General features: G+C 42.7%; 1 protein-coding gene across 2 annotated transcripts in view; it reads right to left on the reverse strand.

Annotated features, from left to right (window-relative positions):
• bmp2k (BMP2 inducible kinase) overlaps positions 1 to 24,521 on the reverse strand; it is an 87,497-nt gene that overhangs the window by 39,099 nt on the left and 23,877 nt on the right. For both annotated transcript variants that reach the window (XM_059988718.1, XM_059988719.1), the window contains exons 2-4: positions 18,819 to 18,937; positions 18,235 to 18,340; positions 16,575 to 16,717 (exon numbers count right to left, since the gene is read on the reverse strand). In XM_059988718.1, coding sequence (XP_059844701.1) covers positions 16,575 to 16,717; positions 18,235 to 18,340; positions 18,819 to 18,937 — 368 coding nt within the window. The remainder of the gene's footprint in view (positions 1 to 16,574; positions 16,718 to 18,234; positions 18,341 to 18,818; positions 18,938 to 24,521) is intronic.

Here is a 24,521-nt window from a genome sequence, read left to right on the forward strand (position 1 = left end):
CTTTTGTAAGAGGAATTAAAAGATTATCGAACTTTTTAAAAAAATTGCAAATAAGCACCAGGAGATCCAAGCTCTCATCCATGAGTAAGAAAAAGTAGCAGGCAAGTGCAGTAAGTAAGAAGGCAAACACTGTTAGATTTTATTGCTAAGGGGTTAGTGTTCACAAAAAGGGAAGTTTTGTTACAATTATACAGGGCATTGACATGCAAACTGAAGTGTTGGCTCTCCAACATGAATGATAATGGTAGCTTTGGAGGACGTTTTAAGAGATTTACTAGACAAATTTCTAGAATGAGAGAACTGTACTGATCAAGAAGCTCCTACATTTAAATAATTCAGGATAATAAAAGGTGGTGACAAATCAGCATATAGGATTGAAAATCTAGCTGAGTGGTGTCATAATAAAAACCTCGCACTCAATCTCAGCAAGACTAAACAGGTGATTATTGATTTCAAAAGGAGGAAACCAGAGGGGCCATAGGCCAGTCCTCATTGGAGGATCACAGATGGAGAGGGTCAGCAACTATAAATTCCCCAGCGTAATTTTGGAAGACCTATCCTGTGCCCAGCACAGTGACACTATAAAGAAAGCAAGTCAGTGCCTTTAATTCCTTAGGAGTTTACAAAGATTCAGCATGACATTTAAAACTTTGTCAAGCTTCTATAGATGTATGGTGAAGAACATCACAGCCTGGTATGAGAACACCAATGTCCTTGAACAGAACATCCTACAAGTAGCAGATGTGGCCCAGTTCATCACGGGTAAAGCCTTCCCCACCACTAAACACATCTATGTGGACCATTACTGAGGGAGGAAACATACATCATCAGGGACCCCTAACACCCAGATCTTGCTTTCTTGACAGCAACAGTGAGGTGGTAGTACAGGAGCCTGAGGGTTCACATCTGTAGGCTGAGTAGTTAATACCCCTCAGCCATCAGGCTCTTGAACTAGTGGGGCTAACTTGACTCAACTACACTTGCCCCATTACTGAAGTGTTCAACCAACCTATGGACACATTTCAAAAACTCTCCATGTCATGTACTCAGTATTGATTGCTTATTATTTGTTTTAGTATTTGCACAGTTTGTTGTCTTTTATACACTGTTTGAACCACAAGGTGCAGTTTTTCACTAATACGATTATGGTTATTATTCTACAGATTTATTGAGAATGTCCACAAGACAGTGAATCTCACAGATGTATATGGTGACATACAGTATTTGAAATTTGATAATATATTTACTTCAAACTTTGAACCTAGGAATTATAGACCAGTAGTGTTATGTCAATGGTGAGCAAACTATTGGAGAGAATTCTTAGAAACAGTATTAAGGAACATTTAGAGAGGCATAGTCTGATTAGGGACAGTCAACATAGCTTTGTGATGGTCAAGTCATGTGTCATGAGACTGTTTGAATTCTTTTAAGTAACAAAAGATTGGTGAAAGCAATACAAGTGGATGCAGAGCATATGGATTTTTGCCAAGATTTCCCATCGTAGCCTCATTTAGAAAGTATGGGTTCCAAGGATAGTTGGCTGACTGGATTCAAAACTGGCTTGCCTACAGAAGGCAGAGGGTGGTAGTAAGATGGAGCATATTTAGTCTGGAGGTTGGTGAATACTGGTACTCCACAGGGATCTGTTCAGGGACCATGTTTTTAAGTGATTTAAAAAAAAATTTGGATGAGGAAGGGTGGGTTAGTAAGTTTGTAGATGAAATGGAGGTTGGTGGTATCGTGGGATTCTGTAGAAAGGGGTTGGAGGTTATAACAGGACACTGACAGGATGCAGAGCTAGGCTGAGAAGTGGGTGATTGAGTTCAGTATGGAAAGCTGCGGAATCTTGGAAGGTCAAACTCGAAGGCTGAATTCAGGGTTAATGGCAGGATTCTTAACAAAAAGGATCTTGGGATTCAAGTCAATAGATCCATCAAAGTTGCAGCACAAAGTGATAAGAATGGTTAAAAAGACATTGGTTTTCATTTAGTTAGTGAAAGGAGTTCAAGAGCCACAAGGTAATGCTGTGGCTTTATTAAACTGGTTAGACCACATTTGGAGTGTTGAGTTCAATTCCGGTTGCCTCATTATAGGAAGGACATCATTAGACAGTACGCAGAGGAGAATTACAAGGATGCTGCCTGGACTAGAAGGCATGTATTATGAGAATAAGTTGAGTAAGCTAGGGCTTTTCTCTTTGGAGAGAAGGGTGAGAGGTGACTTGACAGATGTGTACAAGATGTTAAGAGACATAGAAAGAGTGAACAACTTGAGACATTTCCCAGGGTAGAACAGTGGAGCAGATTTGAGGAGCTGACTAGTCTACCCACCCTTATTTTCTTGTATTCAACACAAACACTAAGACTGGCTTGCTTGATAAGCAAAGCCCATTAAGGAAATCAAACCAAAACAATTTCTATATTATTGCAATTAAGAAAGTTCTGCATGCCCAAGGATTTGAATAGAATATCAATAAAGTAAATATGGCTATATTTCAGATGATTTAACAATTTGATTTGTGGTCATTTCTTTTCACACTCTTACTCCCTTACACATTTTGGTCTATTTCTTCTGCTTGAATATCATCCATCATTAATATACTCCTCTCATATCAGATACGTTTATAAACAATTTTACTCTTCCTCAGCCTCCAATGACTCAAATAATTCAACAGAAAAAGCAGTTAACATAGAAAGACTCAAAAGTGGCATGCTGCAGTTGACAATATGTACTAAGTAAAGAAAATGCAACCTTGGTTTATAAAGCTGGCAGTATTTAAAAAGTTACTTTGGCTTCCATGCCACTGCAGGAATTCTTGTGTGCAATGGAAACTAGATAAGGCGCAATAAAGTGATTAAAGGTATTAATGTTTCTGTTCCACAATTTGGAAATACAAGAGTAAATCAAATACTGTACCAGCTGGACTCAAAAAGGGCATATATTTAGTTTTACAATGCTTATAGTGCAATCAGATAAGCTAGAAGCAGCACAGCAAGTGAACATTACACATTTACAAATCAAATTGTAATAGGTGTGCAGAAGCTAATCTTAAATACGAGAGATCTTAAAGCAGTTAAGACAGCAACAACTAGCACACTAATTCCAGAGAGTAGCTACATAAAGAATAGGTTCCTTCAGCAGAACAGAAGTAAAGTCTTTGTGGGAAGTCCGGGGACATGTGCTGTCCTCAATACATAATTTACATTCATATTCATTCAGGGAAGAAATTGACCATGGAGGGGTACGGGAGATATACAGTTGTTAGAAAATGTTTGTGCAAAAGTTTTGCAGTTACTTGGTATTGTGCAATAAATACTCAAAATATGGTCTGATCTTCATCCAATTCACAATAATAGACAAACACAATATGCCTGTACTAACACACAAACAATTGAACTTCTCATCAAAAATGAGTACACCACTTAAACAATCACTGTCTACGTTTAAAAAATGTGAACCTCCAGGGTAAGGACTTCAACAAAAGCTACTTGGAGTCAAGTGTTCCAATCAATGAGATGAGATTGGAGGTGTGGGTTCTGGAGAAAGACACACAAAGTCAGGTTACTGACAGAGTCTACTCTTCTCAAGAAAGATCTGTTTAACTGGAGTAAGGGGAAATATGAAGCTATCAGACAGGAACTAGGAAGCATAATTGCGAACAGATGTTCTCAGGAAAATGTCTGGCAGAAAAGTGGCAAACGTTCAGGGGATATTTGCATAGTGTTCTACATAGCTACATTCCAATGAGACAAGGAAAAGGAAAGGACGATAAGGTACAGGAACTCTGGTGTACAAAGGCGTTTGAAAATCTAGTCAAGTAGTAAAGAGTTAATATGGATAGACATAATATGATTAGGAATAGTCAGCATGGCTTAGTCAAAGGCAGGTCATGCCTTACAAGCATGAATGAATTTTTTTTGAGGATATGACTAAACAGATCGATGAAGATAGAGCAGTAGATGCAGTGTATATGGATTTCAGCAAGGCATTTGATAAGGTCCCCCATGCAAGGCTTTTTGAGAACGTAAGAAGGCATGGGATCCAAGGGGACATTGCTTTGTGGATCCAGAACTGGCTTGCCCACGGAAGGCAAAGAGGGGTTGTAGATGGGTCATATTCTGCATGGAGGTCGGTCAACAGTGGAGTGCCTCAGTGATCTGTTCTGGGACCCTTTCTCTTCGTGATTTTTATAATTGATCTGGATGAAGAAGTGGAGGGAGGGGTTAGTAAATTTGCTGATGACACAAAGGTTGGGGATGTTGTGGAGTGTGGAGGGCTATCAGAGGTTACAGCGGGACATCAACAGAATGCAAAACTGGGCTGAGAAGTGGCAGAAGGAGTTCAACCCAGATAAGTGTGAGGTAGCTCATTTTGGTAGGTCAAATATGATGGCAGAATATAGTATTAATGGTAAGACTCTTGGCAGTGTGGAGGATCAGAGGGATCAGAGGAAAGCTGCTGCACAGGTTGACTGTGTAGTTAAGAAGGTATACAGTGCATTGGCCTTCATCAACCGAGGGATTGAGTTCGAGCCGAGGTAATGTTTCAGCTATATCAGACCCTGGTCAGACCCCGCTTGGAGTAATGTGCTCAGTTCTGGTCACCTCACTACAGGAGCATGTGGAAAGTATAGAAAGTGTGCAGAGGAAATTTACAAGGATGTTGCCTAGATTGGGGAGCATGCCTTATGAGAATAGGTTGAATGAACTCGGCCTTTTCTCCTTGGAGTGGCTGAGGATAAGAGGTGACCTGATAGAGGTGTGTAAGATGATCAGAGGCATTGATCATATAGATAGTCAGTTGCTTTCTCCCTGGGCTGAAATGGCTAATACGAGAGGGCACAATTTTTAAGGTGCTTGGAAGTAGGTACAGAGGAGAGGTCATGGGTAAGTTGTTGTGTGTATATAAAAAGAAACACACCACCACAGAGTGTGGTGAGTGCGTGGAATGGACTACCAACGACAGTGGCGGAAGTGGATACGATAGGGTCTTATAAAAGATTCCTCGACAGGTACATGGAGCTCAGAAAAATAGAGGGCTATTCGTAACCCTAGGTAATTTCGATAATAAGTACATTCGGCACAGCATTGTGGGCCAAAGGACCTGTATTGTGTTGTAAGTTTTCTATGTTCTGTTAGCACCATGCCTCGATCAAAACAATCTTGAGGGCCTGAGATGAACTGTAGAGATGCATGAAGCCGGAAAAGGCTACAAAAACATTTCTAAAGACCCAAGTCCTCATCCGTCCAGAGTGAGAAAAACTGTCTACAAATGGAGGAAACTCAGTACTGTTGCTACTCTCCCTAGGAGTGGCCATCCTGCAAAGATCACACCAAGAGCACAACGTGCAATGCCGAAGGAGGTGAAAAAGAACCCAAGGGCAACAGCAAAAGACCTGCAGAAATCTCTAGAACTTGCTGAAGTCTCTGTTCACATGTCCAATATAATATAAGAAAAGCACTGAACTAGAATAGTGTTCATGGAAGCACACCACAGAGGAAAGCACTGCTCCACATCTCAAGTTTGCAAAAAAACCAATTTGATGATCCACAATACTTCTGGGATAATGTTCTGTGGACAGATGAAGCTTAGTAGAAGTTGGATGATGCAACAAGACAACAATCTTAACAACTGGAGTAAATCAACAGACTGGTTTAAAAAGAAGAAAAATTGTGTTTTGGAATGGCCAAGTCAGTCCAGATCTTAGCCCAACTGAGATACTGTGGCATGACCTGAAGAGGGCAGTTCATACAAGGTATCCCAGAAATACTGATAAACTGAAACAGTTTTTTTTAAATGGAAGAATGGTCTAAAATTCCTGCTCACCATTGTGCCTGTCTCATCATCAGCTACTGGAAACACTTGGTGGAGGTTACTGTTCTACCCGTTATTAAATACAAAGGTTCACATATTTTTCCAGCCTGGACTGTGAATGATTAATCAATGTGTTCAATAAAGACATTAAAAATACAATTATGTTTGTTATTAGTTTAGGCAGATTGTGTTGGCCTATTACTGTGACTTAGATGACAATCAGACCACATTTTAAAAGTAATTAACGCAGAAAAACAGGTAATTGTGAAGAGTTCACAAACTTTCTTGCAACTTTACATTAGGAAAGAGAATATCTTAGAGATATTATTATACATTAAGTTAAGCAAATGCCCACAGCCCGATGAAATCTGTCCACTGTGTTATAGGAAGCGAGGGAGCAGACCACTAGAGCCTTGTCAGAGAAAGTTTAAGATTTAAGATGCAAAATTGTTTATTGTCATACTTCAGTACGAGAGTAAAGGATTGTTGCTCCAGATCCAATGCAGCATAAAAAAAACACAAAAAGCATAAAGAACACAATAAAAAAAACAAAAAACACAGTAAATACAAATATCAAAGCAATCCTATAAAACATAAGTAACAAGTTCAAAGAAAAATTTGTTAACAAAGTACATATGCAACATCACCATATGCAACCCCTAAGATTCTCCCCTGTGGGTATACTCAACAAATCAATAGAATGATAACTATAACAGAATCATAACAGTCACTTATCAGGCAGGAGTTGATATGTTTCACCACCAATCTCTCAAAACACTTCACCATTATGGATACAAGTGCTACTAGGCAATAGCCATCGAGACAGGTCACCACGTTCTCGGTAAAGCTAAAACCTGCTAGAAACAGGTGGGTATATCACACTGCGAAAGCAAGAGTTTAAAGATCTCGGCAAGCCCCACAGCCAGTTGATCAGCATGTCTTTAGTACATGGCCTGGTACCCCATCTGGGTCAGATGCTTTTCATGGGTTCACCCTCCTGAAGGCAGCTCACGTCTGCTTTGGAAACTGGAATCATATGACTAGGGGAGGAGACGTTCACAATGGTTCCTCCATGTTTTGGTAGTTCAAGTGACCACAGAAGGAATTAAACTAATCTGGAAGCAAAGCCTGCTATCTCCCATGTCAACACACACAAATTACAGGTGGAACACAGCAGGCCAGGCAGCATCTATAGGGAGAAGTACTGTCGATGTTTCAGGCTGAGACCCTTCGTCCTGCTGTGTTCCACCAGCATTTTGTGTGTGTTGTTTGAATTTCCAGCATCTGCAGATTTCCTCGTGTATCTCCCATGTACTGCGGTACGAGCTCGCTATCCCACACATCTGAAGTGGGATCTACACGGGCGCCCACAATGGGGTACGGTCAGTGAGGGCACCCGGGTTATCAGGGAATGGGCACTGGTTAACTGCATCTATCAAGGTGCCTGCCACCGTAACTTCCATGAAAACACACGAGTGACCGGTGCCCTAGCGGGATACTTAGTCACTACCGCAAGCCCCGATCTGAAGTCTGTAATCCTGCCCCTCAGGGCACCAGCCAGCGGTAGGACCGTACGGGATGCCATCACCCTCCTGGAGGGATTAGAATATATGCGGGGGGTGGGGGGGGGGGGCACCTACACAGGTCCGCAAGACGGAGACAAGGGCCCTGGACACTATCCCTCTCAGATATACACGCAGGCAGCTGTATACGGACCTGCTGCGTGCAGGGGTGGATCATAACCAGACAGGTGGCATCCCCACCCCCAACCTATATGCCCTGTGGATGGAGCATTACAGAGGGAAGACCAGTTACAAAAAGACCGCCAGGCCAGACCATGCCCACACTGAGCCACCCTCCGTACCTCCCCTACCTGAAACTGTCTCGAAGGCCCTCAAAGCAGAATTCAGACAGCTCGTCAGGCAGCAAATGTCCCACCTCCACCAGCAAAGTTCCTCACCCCCGGCGTGACAGCCCTCTTCCCCCCTCCCATAGGATGAAGGCCAGGGCCCCCGGCACATTTGCTCTCTCACCCTTTCCCGCCCGGGGGACCAGAGGCCACATATACCCGTCACAGTACACTGGGGAAAGGGAAACACACAGAGGTGGACCTGAGGCCACATATACCCATCACAGTACACTGGGGAAAGGGAAACACACAGAGGTGGACCTGAGGCCCCATATACCCGTCACAGTACATTGGGGAAAGGGAAACACACAGAGGTGGACCTGAGGCCCCATATACCCGTCACAGTACACTGGGGAAAGGGAAACACACAGAGGTGGACCTGAGGCCACATATACCCGTCACAGTACATTGGGGAAAGGGAAACACACAGAGGTGGACCTGAGGCCACATATACCCATCACAGTACATTGGGGAAAGGGAAACACACAGAGGGGGACCTGAGGCCACATATACCCATCACAGTACACTGGGGAAAGGGAAACACACAGAGGTGGACCTGAGGCCACATATACCCGTCACAGTACACTGGGGAAAGGGAAACACACAGAGGTGGACCTGAGGCCCCATATACCCGTCACAGTACACTGGGGAAAGGGAAACACACAGAGGTGGACCTGAGGCCACATATACCCGTCACAGTACATTGGGGAAAGGGAAACACACAGAGGTGGACCTGAGGCCACATATACCCATCACAGTACACTGGGGAAAGGGAAACACACAGAGGTGGACCTGAGGCCAGGTATACCCGTCACAGTACACTGGGGAAAGGGAAACACACAGAGGTGGACCTGAGGCCACATATACCCGTCACAGTACATTGGGGAAAGGGAAACACACAGAGGTGGATGGCGCTTGTCGACACAGGCGCCCAGCACACGATTGATTATCCCAGGCAATCCTGCCTTGTGGAGGGGTACAGACATGCAGATAGAGGGATTGGGGGGCTCCCGCTAGGGAGGTCATCCTTCGCCCAGCCATAGGCAACCATTCCCCCAGACGTGTACAAGTCCTTATTGCCTCCTCCCCAGAATGTATCCTCAGGATCAATGTTTTAAAGGGACAATCAAACAAACAGGGGCAAGTTCACCTTCGGCTTCGCAAGAGCCGCTATTGTCATCGGGGCAGCTAAGTGCGAGCCAATTGTTATTCCCCCCACTCCCCCAAGATCATCTGTAACTGTCAGTACAGGGTGCCGGGGGGGGGGGGGGGCGCCAAGAAATCGCAGACTCCATTCAAGCCCTGTTACGGGAGGAATTATTAGAACCGCTGCCTCGCCTTTCAATAGCCCCATTTGGCCTGTCCGTAAGAGGAACGGCTCCTGGCGGATGACCGTTGATTATAGGCAATTGAACAAGGGTGCACCCCCCCTCGCCGCCACTGTACCTGACAATGTCACCCTTATTGAAGACATCGCAGGCCGTCCCCGTAAACCCTGGTACGTTGTTGTTGATTTAGCGAACGCATTTTTCTCGATTCCCCTGCACTCAGATAGCCGAGACCAGTTTGCCTTTACTTGGGATAGCAGACAATACACATTTAATCGCCTGCCCCAAGGCTACATTCACAGCCCCACTATCTGCCATGGCCTTGTCTCCTGCGATTTACACAACATCCAATTCCCGCCGGAGATTTCGATTGCACATTATATAGACGATATCCTTCTCCAAGGTCCTTCTGAGACCATTGTGTCAAAGGCCCTTCACATGCTAATCGAATCCCTCAGGGGACGGGGCTGGGCCATTAATATGGAAAAAATACAGGGCTCCAGCTAAGGTGTCATTTTCCTCGGAGTACAATGGAACACAGAAGCATACCCACTGCCGCTAAAAATAAAATTTAAAGTTTTGCAGTCCCCTCGAATAAAACTGACACACAGAGATTCGTGGGGCTCCTGGGCTATTGGTGGCAGCATATACCCCACTTGACCCTGCTTCTCCGGCCACTCTATAGGATCTCCAGGAAAAAAAAATCCACATTTCCTTGGGGGCCAGCGGAACAGGCTGCCTTTGATACAGCGAAATTAGCGGTGGAACAAGCCATGCCACTTTCTTCCCGCCAGGAGGGTCTGCCTTTTGAGTTACAGGTCTCAGCGAGCGAGACGGTCGCCGAGTGGAGCCTCTGGCAGAAGACCCCAGGGCGTAGAGTCCCCCTCGGTTTCTGGACTAAGTCCCTACCTGAAGCGGCAGTGCGCTACAGCCCCTTCGAGCGCCAGCTACTAGCCTGCTACCTGGCGCTCCTCGCCACAGAACACCAAACAGGCACTGACCCGGTTGTCCTTCGCTCCCATCTCCCCATAATGCGATGGGTCAAGTCCCCCATTCTACCCACAAGGAGGGCCATGCCCAGAGGTCCTCCATGGTCAAGTGGAAGTGGTACTTTGCGGAGCAGGCTGAGCCCGGTCCTGAAGGGATCAGCTGCCTCCATGAACAAGACCTGGCTTTCCCCCGGTCCCAGGACCCTGCTCCGGACATCCCCGAGGTACAACCCTCTCCAGCATGTTGGGGTCAATCCTTCGATTCCCTCGACCCCGACAGCAAACTGCATGCCTGGTTCACAGACGGCTCCAGCCACTGGAAAGGGGTTAAACAATTTTGAAAAGTGGCAGTACTTCATCCCGCCAACAGTAGAATTTTAACCACCGAGGGAGAGGGGGGTTCCAGTCAACTTGCCGAGCTGGTGGCAGTAGCTCTCACCCTCCAAAACACGACCGGACCAGTCCACATCTATACTGACTCCTGGGCAGTAGCTAACGGCATTGCAGTGTGGATGGCCCGGTGGTAAGACATGGAGTGGGAAATACACGGACGTCCCCTCTGGGGACAGCACCACTGGCGTTTCATTTGGGACCAGGCTACCCACTGAAAAATTTCTGTCCACCATGTGGATGCCCATACCAGGAAGATAATGAAGAGGCAACGTTTAACGCTGCTGTGGACCAGGCTGCCCAAATATCATCTGCCACCACTTCCACCCCTGAAACAGACCCCAGTGCACTGGCTGCGTGGGCACACCACAAAGGTGGCCACTTGGGGGCCGATGGCACGCGGCGCTGGGCTGAACAATTCGGTGTCGCCTTGACACTTGATCAATGTAAAACCTCTGTAGATAACCGCCCCATCTGCCAGCTAGTCAAGCCACGGGACTGGCCGATAGGGCCACCGGGCCACATTCGTCGCGGCACGGGAGCGGGTCAGGTATGGCAAATCGACTATATTGGACCGCTCCCGCGACAGAATAAGAAGCAGTATGTCCTCACGATGGTGGACACATACTCGGGTGTCCTGGTGGCGGTGCCCTGTGAGAGGGCCGACCAGAATGGCACAATTACAGCACCTCTCCTCCCTCTATAGGGTCCCATGAGAGGTACAATCCGATCAGGGCTCACACTTTGCCGGGACCAAAGCCCAGACCTGGGTGGCTGAGGCGGGGATCTCGTGGCTGTTCCATATACCCCACCACCCCCAGGCATTGGGCTTAATTGAAAGAATGAACGCCCTGCTCCAGGAAAAAATTCGCACTTTGACACCCTCTCGCACGCTGCAGGAGTGGCTAAGTGTCCTTCAGCAGGCCATCGACCAGTTAAACACACGGCCCACTAGCCAAGGGGGATCCCCACTGGCCCGCCACCTGGCACAGTCCCCATCTCCCGACTGGGAATCCACTGAATCCCCCCGAGACCGAGGACTCGGGCAGAGTATGGATCCGACAGCCGCAGAGCCTCCCCAGAAAGGGAGAAATTGTCGCGCGCAGTCCAGGGGACACCCGCTGGGTTGCCATTCCGGGTACACCCGATTTGTCCTGTATACATACCCGGCATTTAACCAGACAGGAATGAGTTTCCTCCTACACCTACCCCCACCCCTCCACCCCCGTCTCCCTCTACAGGATAATGGTGGTCGCTGCGATGCTCGGCTCCGTGACAGCTGCCAACACCTTCCTCAGAGTCGCTTAAGAGTTTGCCAGCAACACCAACAGATCGGACGGCTGGATCTGCTTGCGGGCCCCAGCACACACTGATGATGCGCTGCCACTCACGCCGACCCTGCTGGACGATATTGAGATGAACTGTTTACACAGACTGTTTGCTCCTGCTGGTTTTGGTATATCTGTTTGGGGGGGCCCTGCTGGCAGACCCCACCACTCTCCTCCCCACTACACAACATCTCTTCCCTTGACTCCCGATGGGGTGGGTGCTTCAGGAACTGGTATTTCCCTCCCTACAATCTGACCTCCACCCGAGTCCCCACCCTCAGAGTTATTCCACAGCCACTGAGTATACCTAACCAACGCTGGTGCAGACTCCGCAATGCGCACACTTCTAACTTTTCAGTTGGCCACAGCAACTGGGAGCGAAACTGGTATCTGGGTGCCCCAGTGACCACTGCCGATGATGCCGCTAAGCTGGGAGCTCCCTGGACTCTAAACGGGACCCACTGAATCTGCGACCACCATGCCTACCCATGGCTCCCCATGAGCTGGTACGGCTGCTGCTTTCCAGCATATGTGGTGCCCTTCATCCACCCCCTGAATGACCTTGGGGAGCATCCGGCGTACAGTGGCCATCGGGACAAGAGCCATTACAGAGGCAGAGAGGTTCTGGATGATAGCTGTTTCCAGTTATGGTACGGCCCAGCTGTCCTGGGAGGTGATCCAAATGACCAGTGTGCTCGGGACTCTGGCCAACAAGACAGCAGTGGCACCACAACACACGGAGGATGCCCTCACCCAAACGACGGAAGAACTGACAGCTGTCAGGATGGTCGCCCTGCAGAATCGAATGGCACTAGACTACCTACTCGCTGCTGATGGAGGAACATGTGCAGTGGTTGGTAAGGAATGCTGTACCTTTATCCCTGATGAGTCCAGCAACATCACTCACGTGGCTGCTCACATTTGGGACTCGGTGGCTAAGATTCAAAAATCAAGGGACCAGCTCCTCCAGCACAACACCTCATGGGGTGATTGGTGGCCGTTTGGGTCCCTGGGGGGGGGGGTGGTGGGCAACTGTCATTCACTGGTCCATTCTTGTAATCATAGCCATTTCTATACTATGTTGCGCATGCCAGCTGATTAAGAATGTCTCTGCATTTACTTAGCTGCTTAAAAATGGATATTTCTGGTATATGTGATATTGTTTCACCCTCATATGTGTTGGCTATGTGGTGCGTCTTCCGAGGGGTGGAGTGTATCCAGAGATACCGGCCACGTGACAGACGCACTGCCACCTGGCTGGTCGGAGGACACACCACATGCCAATCAACATTTGGTCCCTCCCAACTAATCAATGCACACCTAAATTATTGGTCGCCTTAATTGGATTATCTCACCCAGCCCCATGCTATAAAAGGTGAGACATGTTGCCTGGCTCGCTCTCTCTTACAGACCACCCCATTGAAGGTAAGTGCATTGATTTATGTTTGGGAAAGTTTATCGTTTGTCCTGGTAAGGGAGCCGCAGCTATCCAAGGTCAAGGGGGATAGCTGTCATAGTGCTTTTCCCTTGTTCTTTGTATGTGTAACCGTACCCTGTCCCCACACCGCTTCCTGTGTATTGTAGTTGCTTGTGTTGACTCAACTTCCCCTTGTAAATAAATTCCTTATTATTAAAACTATGTGTGTCCAGGCCTCTATACTGTTGGGACTCAAAGAACCAGTTATTTTCCATCACAACAGTAAGTAACCTCAACCAGATGGACTACACAGCAGGGTTCTGAAAAAAACAGAAGGATTATGGAGGCATTAGTATTGATGCTTCAAGAATCAACAGATTATGACATAGCTCCAAAGGACTGGAAAATCTCCCTCCACTCTTTCAAAAGTTAGAAGAAAGGATCAGTTAGCTTGAACTCAGTGGTTGGGGAGATTTTGAAGGCAATTCTTTTGGAGTACTTGGAGGCCAAAAGATAAAGCAGGTCAAAGTCAGTATGGTTTTCTTAAGGGAAAATTTTGCCTGACAAATCTGTTGACATTCCTTGAAGTAATAACAAGCAGGACAGACAAAGGAGAATAGGTGGATGTTGTGTACTTTGATTTTCAGCTCTTTGACAAGGTGCTGCACAGGAGGCTGCTTAACAAGAGCTCATGGTATTACAGGAAAGATACTAGCATTGGCTGATTGGCAAGAGGAATGAGAGGGAGTAGAGGGAGCCATTTCTGATTGGCTGCCAGTGAATAAGTGGCGTTCTCCTGTGGTCGGTGTTCAGATCGCTGTTTTTTTACTTTGTATGTTAATGATATAGATGATGGAATTGATGGCTTTGTGGTCAAGTTTGCAGACAATATGAAGATAAGTGGAGAGACAGGTAATGTTGAGGAAACAAGGATGCTGGAGAAAGATTTGGACAGATTAGGGAAAAGGCCAAAGAAGTGACATTGTTGGGAAGTGTATGGTCATGCACTTTGGTACAAGAAATAAAAGCGTAAACTATTTTCTAAGGTGGAGAGAAAATTCAAAAACCTGAGGTTCAAAGGTACTTGGGAGTCCTCATTCAGAGCTCCCTAAAGGTTAATTTGCAAATTGAGTTGGTGGTGAGGAAGGCAAATGTGATGTTTCTAGAGGACTAGAATGTAAAAACAAGGATGCCATGTTGAGGCTTTATAAGACACTGGTGAGGTATCACTTGGAATATTGTGAGCAGATTTGGTCCCCTTGTCTAAGGATGGATGTCTGGACATCGGAGAGGATTCAAACGAGGTTCATGAAAATGATTCCACCACTGAAAGGCTTATCATATGATGAACATTTGATGGCTATGAGCCTGTACTTGCTGGAATTAAGAATGACGGGGGGCCTCATTGAAATTTAGTAAATGTTGAAAGGCCTCACTAGAGTGGATGTGAATAGGATGGCTCCTAAGGTGAGGGAGTCAAAGACTAGTGGACATAGCCTCAGAACAGAGAGACAACCATTAGATTGATGAGGAACCTTCTGTAGCTAGAGTGGTGAATTTGAGGAATTCATTGCCACAGGCCGCTGTGGAGGTCAAGGTATTGGGTATACTTAAGGCAGAGGTTGAGATATTCTTGATTAGTCAGGGCAAGAAGGGATATGGTGAGAAGGCAGGAGAGCGCAATGGATCAGCCATGTCGAAATGGTGGAGTAGACTCGATGGGCCAAATGGCCTAATTCTGCTCCTATATCTTATGGTCTTACACAGGAATAGAAAAGGAATACAGAAGCATGGGACAATCTCAGGAAAATAGGATTTTTTGTAGAAGACATTGGAGCCAGCTGAGGTGAATCTGTTTCCACGCAATATAACTATGACTGTTATTTAGTACCATCAATATGGCAAAATTACAAACAATTTGACATCAAAAACAAAATTGTGTTGAGTGCCTCAGCAGCTAAAATTGTGCCTGCCAATGGAGAGACTAAACAATAAGAGAATTTAAAAAAGGCGATTTCAGAGGGATACTGGGCAGAAAATATCAAAAATAAAAAGAACCTCATAGGTATCTGAAAACAGGAGAGAGAAGTGTAAAACTGAGCTTCTGATTAAAGTCAATATTGGTCAACAATTGGGATAAGCAATGAACAAAGCTTGGCGGTAGAATGAAGGATTAGAGTTTGGATGACTTCAAACTACCAAAGTAGAAAAGCTAACATTACCTTATCAATGAAATGAATTTACTAACCCCTTAACATCTTCTTAATTCAAGTTTGCTTTGGTCTGTTTCCAATCCTATACAACCTCTTCATTTTTCTCCAATATATCAGTTTAAATTAATTTCCTGGTCCCTTGAAAAATGCAGGGCTTCCTATTTAAGTCAGTAGGTCAGAGTAACACTCACACCAAGGCTCATTTTTTACCTTTCAATTTTCTACATTTAGTTTTGCCCTGCAGGCACCCAGGATACGAACAGGGTTCCAAGAATACAGCAATCTGATCTTCCTCAAAATTTTGAACTACAAATTGGATTAAATTTTAGAAAGTTTTTGCATTAAGAGCTACTGTAGTCAAGCCTAATCCCATCTGAATATGCATAGCCGTGCTTAAAAGCAAGCAATAAAGGGGACACTACATACTGAACCATTCCCTAACCTTGCATGTGCTTAGAATCAAGTATTTGTTCCACAATTGGCTTCAATCAGTTAACAGCACTGAGGGTCAAATCAGTTCTTGTAAACAAAAATATAATATGAAGAGGATTATAAACATAGCCTAAGTATGACTCTCATATCTAAAATGATAGGTTAAGAAATCAGCATCAGAACCTGAAGCAGAAAAAACAATGGAAAACACTACAGAAAGTGGTGGATACAACCTAGTCCACTGAGCACATTTTCATGAAGTAGTGCCATAGAAAGCAGCATCAAACATCAAAGACCTTCAAACATCCAGGCCATACTCTCTTCTCACAACTACCATCAGTCGGGGAGCACAGAAGCCTTTCATCCCACACCACCAGGTTATTTTCCTGCAACCATCATGCTGCTGAACCAGTGAGGACAACTTCACTCACCATAACTCTGAACTGATTCTAGAACCTAGACTCACTTTCAAGGACTCTACAAATCATACTCCCAGCATTACTTTTTTATTTGAACAATATGTCTTCTATTGTACATTGGCTGGTTGTCAGATCTTATCTGCAGCTTTTTTTGTTCTATTGTATTTCTCTATTCTCTTGTAAATGCCTGCAAGAAAATGAATCCCAAGGTATTTAGTAACATATACATACTTGGATAATAAATTTTATTTTGACTTTGATGAAACTTCAGTTTTGTACAATATATTGTGATTTTTCACCACTGAATAGAATGTTTACCACAAAGAATTTCTTACCTTTAGATCCCTATGGATGATTGGGGTTTTGCACTGGTGTAGCCTTGCAACAGCTTCACAGGTATCACAGAAAATTTGCAGAATTTCATTTTCAGTAAAACCTTTCTGCAGTCTCTGGTTCATTTGGTTCACTACTTGACCCGCTATCAAATAAATATCAAGCTTAATTGAGAGTTCTGCAAAACTTAGTGACTTCAAATTCAAAACGGTACACAAGTTTTTATGTCAAACATACATAATGTTCTACAATATCTTTGGACAAGCAAAATACCACACAAAAGCAAATTATAATACAACAATGCTCATCACTTAGTTTTTAAAGATATTAAAGTTTTTAATATTCAATGCTGACATACTTCAAAATCAACTAAAGATAGTAGAGAAATTAAAACAACATTAAGACCTGCAGCTTGTGCAGACAGGTACAGCTCAAGGTCTTGGGCAGTAGTGAAACATTTGTCATCAACCTCAAAGAAAGCCGCCTACAAAAACGTAATTGAAATTCCCTTTAAACTTTGAATATCATCATGGCATTAGTACAAAGGAACTCTGATATCCAATGTCATAGATGTCATCAAAACAGTTGGGGAATCAATTACTTTGAAAAATTCTCACGCAATCAAAACTTGGTAACTAGAGAGCAAAACATGAGACTAACTTGTCAGCCAAGGTGTCGTCAAACATTAACATTCATGGAGTTTTGAAATAAAACTAAGGAATAGATCCCATGCTGAATTGGATTTTCAGAGCCAGCAATATTTTTTAGTTGTAGATATACATTTTAAATATTCAAGGGATATGGCTTTATAAGTGAGCTAACATTTAATCGTGGCTTAGGGTAGCTTTTGAAAGTTCATTTATGCCTCATTCAAATTCCCTGATCCATAAAGCTTTTGCAGAACAAATAAAAAGTTAAAGCATTTATCTATTCAATAACTTTAATAAGATTCCCAACTGCAATGGTAAAGGAACAGAGGATTCAAGGAATACACAACTACAAACTAGAATCATGCTTACAGATTGAATGGTATTATATAGTATCAAAATCATGAACTACATCTAGTCACTCCCAAGTATCACACACACCAGAACACACAACATACTAAACTCAGGATGTATAAAGGCAATTGTTGTTTCACCTGGGAAATATGCTTGGGCAATGAGTAAAAGATCCAGTTTTGGGCAATTACACAGAAAAGTGCCAATGGAAGGAGACAATGAATGGGAGAGTAACAAATCAGAATTTTATGGAAGAATGGGTTTCTTGCGAATGAGAAGCAGAAAGGAAAATAGAAGCAAGGCTGCGGGTGTAAAACAACAATGGTTACGACCATGTGATACAACCTGTTGGATTCACTGAATTTAGCTGATGAATTTTCACAGCATGGCAAGTGTTAGGTACCATGATAGTTTTCAGTTCTGAAATCTTTTTGGATGAGTGCAGACATGCTCACAGAAAAAAACATAGATGAAATTTGCCTATGTTTAGTCTACTGAGGCAGTTGATGAAAAACAAAAATATTGGTAGTTCATTGCCATCTCTCACTAAGCTTCTAATGAACAGTCCAAAGAATAAAAGGAACACAAGTAATGAAATTGATAACAAATGTATCAAACTACTGAAAAGCACAACTTTCATGAGTAGACAACTCATTCTTACCTCTGCAGTATTCCATTAGAATAAGCACTTCCCAGACGTTATCTCCAATTGACGTAATTCCACAATCCAAATAACCCACAATATTTTTATGGCCTGAAAGCTCTTTCTAAAGGATTTTAAAAAGATAAGCTAATTACACTAAAAGTATTACAGGCTTATCTGTTACACATTTATATTCTAAATAAAACATTGCACAGCACATAACACAATGTAGTGAATTCCCCACCCACAACCAGAATCACAGATCAAACCCAAGTCAAAAATATTTTTCTTTTAAAATGTCTCAAGTGAAATCAAAGTTTAGATAAACTCAAACCATCTATTTGTGGCCAGGTAAGCAATCTTACTGAAACAAGAAACCATCCAAAAGGTTATTGTCCAGGGTAATGTAAGCAGTCCCAAAGAAAACAACGGAGATTAGGCATCTGCACAAATTAAAGACTTCACATTCTACAGCACACATGTAGACACGCCAAAATTTACTGCTTTTAAAACTATACATGAGATTTGAAGGTATCACCAGAACCTCAACACTAATTGCAATTTATTTCAAAGTTTTGCCCCAGAATTTTAAAAAAACATACCATAATAGTAACTTCTCTTTTACAGACATTCAAGTCGTGTGCATCGTTAACATACATGCGCTTCAGGGCACAGCGAACACCGCCATGAGTTCGAACTAAGAACACAATAGAAAATCCACCTGCAACACAATTAAACAAAGATATACATTTTTTATAACTCAAAACAATTACTTTACCTCTGAATTATAGAAATTTTAATTGTCTTTTGTGCCCTAATTGGATAATTCTCAAGATATGTATGGATTTTTTTTGTTTTTAAATCTCATTTAAAAGAATCCCAATGCAATATCAATATTCGTTGATGAAATCAAAAATGCTAAGTTCTTATAACATTCTATGGCAAATTTAAATTAAATTCAACTTCCTCAGAGATTATTTTTCACCATCTCCTTAGCTACATCCATTTTTAAAACTCTACCCCCTCTCTATTTCATCAAATCTGTTGAACAGGTCCAGATTTGAGCACCTCTATTTCTCCGTGTGGTCCAGATGTTAATGTTTAGGACAGACTAATAAACCAGTCAGTTTTAGGGCAATATACTGCACTAGAACAAACAGATGCAAATTGAGAGATGGAATAGTTTCCACCAGTCCTGCTATCACAGCCTTGCCTAAACCAGAAGGTACGTTACCAAAGCACATAATAGCTTTTTATGAAAGAAGCTAACTTTAATTATATTCAAGAGACACGTCATGACTTTACTGCAATCACACAATCCCATGCCTAACCAAACACCTCGCTACTTCAAGGGTCCTGTAGATTTCATAACATCAAAGATGGAGGTGATAGGGATCATTCATACATGAGATCACAGGGCCTCTTGCCTTCAATTCTATGCCTCGTTATCTTCATAATATCATAGCAGTAATGGAGGGACGGGGCTAAGAGGAAGGACTTGGTTGTTCTAAAGCAACGTCATTAACATTCAACATCTGAGCAAATGTGTACGAAGACAGGATTTGTTTCAACATCCAGAACAATGGAACGGCACGAATTTAAAAAATTCTTAAAAATGCTAAGTGTTTTTGGAAGAACAGTGAGGTCACAAGCCTAGGTGGGATCAAAGAATAAAGTGAACTTGGAACCAAGAATCACTCAGTCATGCCAGATGATCGTAAGTTAAAAAAGGTACAAATGATGCACTAGAATTGACCTGTACTAGAAAAGCATGGAAATAAAGTCAAATCTACACTGAAACATGGTTAAACAATCATCAAGTTGTAAAAGAACAGAGAATCTGGAGAAGACACCAAAAAGAATGACACAGAAGATATGAGAAAAGCAAGGAATATACACATTCAGAAAAGATACAAAGTGCTGAGTCTCTTTGCCCTTGAGAAAAGGTTGCTGAGAAATGACGCAAGAAATCTTTTAGAGTATGAAGAGTTTTTGTACAGCTACAAAGTAAAGCCCTAGACCAGGCATGGGCAAACTACGGCCCGCGGGCCATATGCGGCCCATTAAGCTTTTTAATCCGGCCCGCAGAACTTTATGAAATTATATTAATAAACCTTGTTAACGTTTTTTCCCCGCAATTCTGGCATTTTCCCAATAGATGACACACTCTATATACATTGACCTTTGTTGAGGTGCAGCGTATTACTCCACATTTGCGCTTTACTCTTTGTTCGGCTCGACCTATTTGTGTGAACAGGCGTTCAGCGTCATGAACATCAACAAAGCCAGCCACAGATCCAAGTTAACTGACCAACACCTCAGATCCATCCTGAGAATCGCCACAACAAAACTAAATCCAGACTTTGATGCGCTGGCTAAAAAGGGAGACCAACAACACTGTTCCCACTGAAATTAAAAATAAGTTTCTTCATTGTGTTATGTAAAAAATGCATTTGAAAATATTTTTTTCAATAAGCCTTACATGTTACATGTCATTTCTGTTAAGTGATGGACATGAGTAGTGCACAGGTGCACGTACGTTCTCAAAATAAAAAAAATGCGCTCCAGATCAAATAACGCGCTCCGCATACTGGCGCGCTGTCACTGTTCTGTCCTTGTGCTGGTCGTTATTGAGTTTTGGCACAGGGGACAATTGAGTAAGGAGCAGGACAAGCAGACCTGCATCTCCTACCGTTTTTGAAATAAAGATAGTCAGGAGGAGAGTGATGATGATAATATCTTGAAGGATAACAGAATTTTCAGTGCTTTAAAATAATAACTGTTACTATTAAAAAAAGCTGTATTTTATTCATTTAATTTTCAGTGTTTTAAAAGTCATTTCAATAAATAGCTAAATACCATGGGACTTCAAAGACAGATATTTTGTTGTAATGCATTTGTTCATTTTCAATTGAAATTAAAGCATGTTTTCTACATATCCCATGATATTTTATTTTCTCTTAGGAGGTGTATTACCAAAACACTCCGTCCATCTGCTCCTGGTCCGGCCCCCCTGTCAAATTTTAGAACCCTTTGTGGCCCACAAGTCAAAAAGTTTGCCCACCCCTGCCCTAGACTATACTAAGATGATAGTTCACTATATAGAGGAGAATTTAGAATAAGTTTCATTACTCAAAGTATAGTGGGAATGTAAAACACAGTCACAGCCAGCAGCTGAAGTAGAATATACACACTTTAAAATAAGCTGTGCAAGGAAGAAATTGGAAATTACAATTATATACAATATTTAGAAATAGAAAGATGGAAAGTGGAGCACAATTGCTGGCATTAATTGGTTGGGCCAAACAACGGTATATGGCATAACTGCAGAGAAAATTAGTATAACCTAGAATTCCACCCAATCAACTTTAAAACACTTACAATAATAATCCATGCTCTCCTTTACTGTAATCACAAGAACATAATTAATCAAAATCAAGTTTAATATCACTGGCATACATTGGAAATTAACTGGTTTGCAGCAGCAGTACACTGCAAAACAATAACAAAAAGGTACAATAATATATTTTTATAATTACATTAAATTAGCAGTGCAAAAAGAGCAAAATAAGAAAAAAATAGTGAGGTAGTGCTCATGGATTCATTGTCCATTTAGAAATCTGATCTCAATGGGGAAGAATTTGTTCATGAAACATTGAGTGTGTATCTTCAGGCTCTTGTACCTTCTCCAATGAGAAGAGGGTATGTCCTGGGTGATGGGGGCCTTTAATGATGGATGCTGCCTTTTTGGGGCATTGCCTTTTGAAGATCTCTTCAATGCAGGGAATACTAGTGCCCATTATGGAGCTGGCTGAACTACTGCAGCTTTTTCCAATCCTGCGCAGTGGTGATGCAACCAGTTCAAAAGCTCTCCATGGTATATCGGCAGACATTTGCAAGTCTGGTGACATACCAATTCTCCTCAAATTCCTAATGAGGTACAGCTGCCATCATGCCTACTTTGTAATTGCATCAATACTGGATCCAGGATAAATCTTCAGAGATGGTGACACCTAAAAATGCTCACCCTTTCCACTGCTGATCCCTCAATGAGTACTCATGTGTTCCTCAACTTCCCCTTCCTCAAATCCACATTAAGTGTAAGGTCGTTGTTGTGACACCACTTAACCTGTTCACCTATCATGTGTGCCTCACCACCATATGAAATTCTGCCAACAATAATTGCGTCATCGGAAAGTTTATAGATGGTGTTTGAGCTGTATCTAGCCACACAGCCGTGGGTGTAAAGAGAGTAGAGCAGTAGTTAAGCATACATCCTTGGGTTGCGTGCTTAATAATAGTTTTACGACTTACTTGCAATAATTTATAAGTAATGCTTAAAATTCAAATGTCAACTTTCCATGCCAATCATTGGAAAATGTGGAAGATACACAAAGTAGTCAAGGCAAGAAAACTTCCATGTTCATCAAGAAAGGTCCAGTTGCAACTGTAGAGAGCAATACTGAGTTGTGTAGTTCAACATTAAAGTTAACAGTGGAGGAAAATCAGGTGCGGGGTAGGAATGAAACAAAAGATGGCCACAAGCAAATAAATAAAGCATGTGCATAAAGTGTGACACATCTATCAAGATTAATGGCAATACATCAAAGCCACCTTGACCTAGGTAGTGCAAAATGTTGTTCCACAGATTTTGGGGTAAGCAATTCAGCCATAACATTTTTTTAAATTTCAGAGTCAACTGCGGAGCAACAACTATTAACACTTGGGCAGGTATCATAATTTTTGATATCTAGAGGCTTTAATTCTTAGTTTGAATATGTTAAAAGGTGGATAGTGGGAAATAGCATTGTAGATGGGGAGAAAGGTAAAGATATTTAGCCACGTTGAGCCCTAAAACCTGGATTATATTACCTGTTGTGTAGGTGATATCCAGATTGTAGATTCAGCAAATACATCAAAAAACAAGTTGCTGTAAAGAACATGGAATGCCAAAGCTATTAAATTGACAGTCATGGTCTGTATTTTACCAACAAAGTGAATGCTATTGTTATCACACCAGCACCAACCAACATGGCAGAGTGGGTCATTCCTAGGCTTGCCAAATGATTATAGATATTTCCTCACCACCCTGTGTCAGCCTAACAGAGGCCAAACAGAATTGTCCACAAAGTGTAGATGCACTTCAGCAACGCAAACACCAACTTCCAAATAACCAGTGATTCTCACACTACTATTCACAAAAGATTAAACACAAGAGATTCTGCAGACGTTGGAAATTTAGAGCAACACACAAAATGCTGGAGGAATTCAGCAAATCCCAAAGCATCTATGGAGGGAAATAAACAGTCAATGTTTAAGGTTGTATTATCAACTGTTTATTCCCCTCCCCTGATGCTGCCTGACTTGAAGCATTGTGTGTGTTATTGAGACCCTGTTTGCTATTCTTCCCTATATGGAATCAGTACATCCATCTTGCATCTATTATCTCTCATGGAATATTCAATTGTCTTATACCTCCATAGTCCTGGCATCCAAGTGAACAAAGTCATGCTTAAATTGGAAAAAGGAGACAAAAAATAATGTTTGGGAGTCAAGAAATTTCACATTATATTGCTACAATTACAACCTGCTGGCATCATGAACCTCGCTTGACCACTGTTAAGCTAAAGTCAGCAAACATCAAACATTGCAATATTGTGAATCCAGTGGAAGACAATGACTTCACTAGCACACAGCTATGTAACCACATACGTTCTCAGGACTATACACCATCTTGGCTACCATGCAAAAAGAAACACAAATGGACAATGATGGAGAAATATTATCACAATTTGGAGACTTACTGTGTCAACCAGTAGTGATACTGAATTACAATAGGATCCTGTTCCTTTCAAAGTCATGGACTTAACCGTGATTGGCTAACTTTGAGACGCAATATTATATCCTGATAAAAATGATCCATAGATCATAACACCTTTGATCAAAGCCCACAAACTAGGTATGTTCTGACCTATATGAGAGCCGTCTGGAATTTTTCCATAAGTTTTAGACCTTTGGCTATTCTAGACGCCAAGAATGCATCAAAAGCTTCAGAATTTTGAGAAATAGCTTACAGCCTGTAGGTATGCTTGATGTAAACCCATCCTGAACCACTGCATCGGTGATTCTGAGTTATTACACCAAGGGAGACCGTTCTTGTGCACTATGCTAAAGTGAACTAAGTTTATGTTCTTTAGGTGATTAACATCTAATCAAAAATGACTAAAGTGCTTCCAACACAACTCCCCTGCTTAAAAGACTGAAGCATCTGAGGCATTGCTATGCATCACATAATCACAGAGAGC

This window comes from Hypanus sabinus, chromosome 14 (genome assembly GCF_030144855.1).
Source record: "Hypanus sabinus isolate sHypSab1 chromosome 14, sHypSab1.hap1, whole genome shotgun sequence".
Taxonomy (NCBI): Eukaryota; Metazoa; Chordata; class Chondrichthyes; order Myliobatiformes; family Dasyatidae; genus Hypanus; species Hypanus sabinus.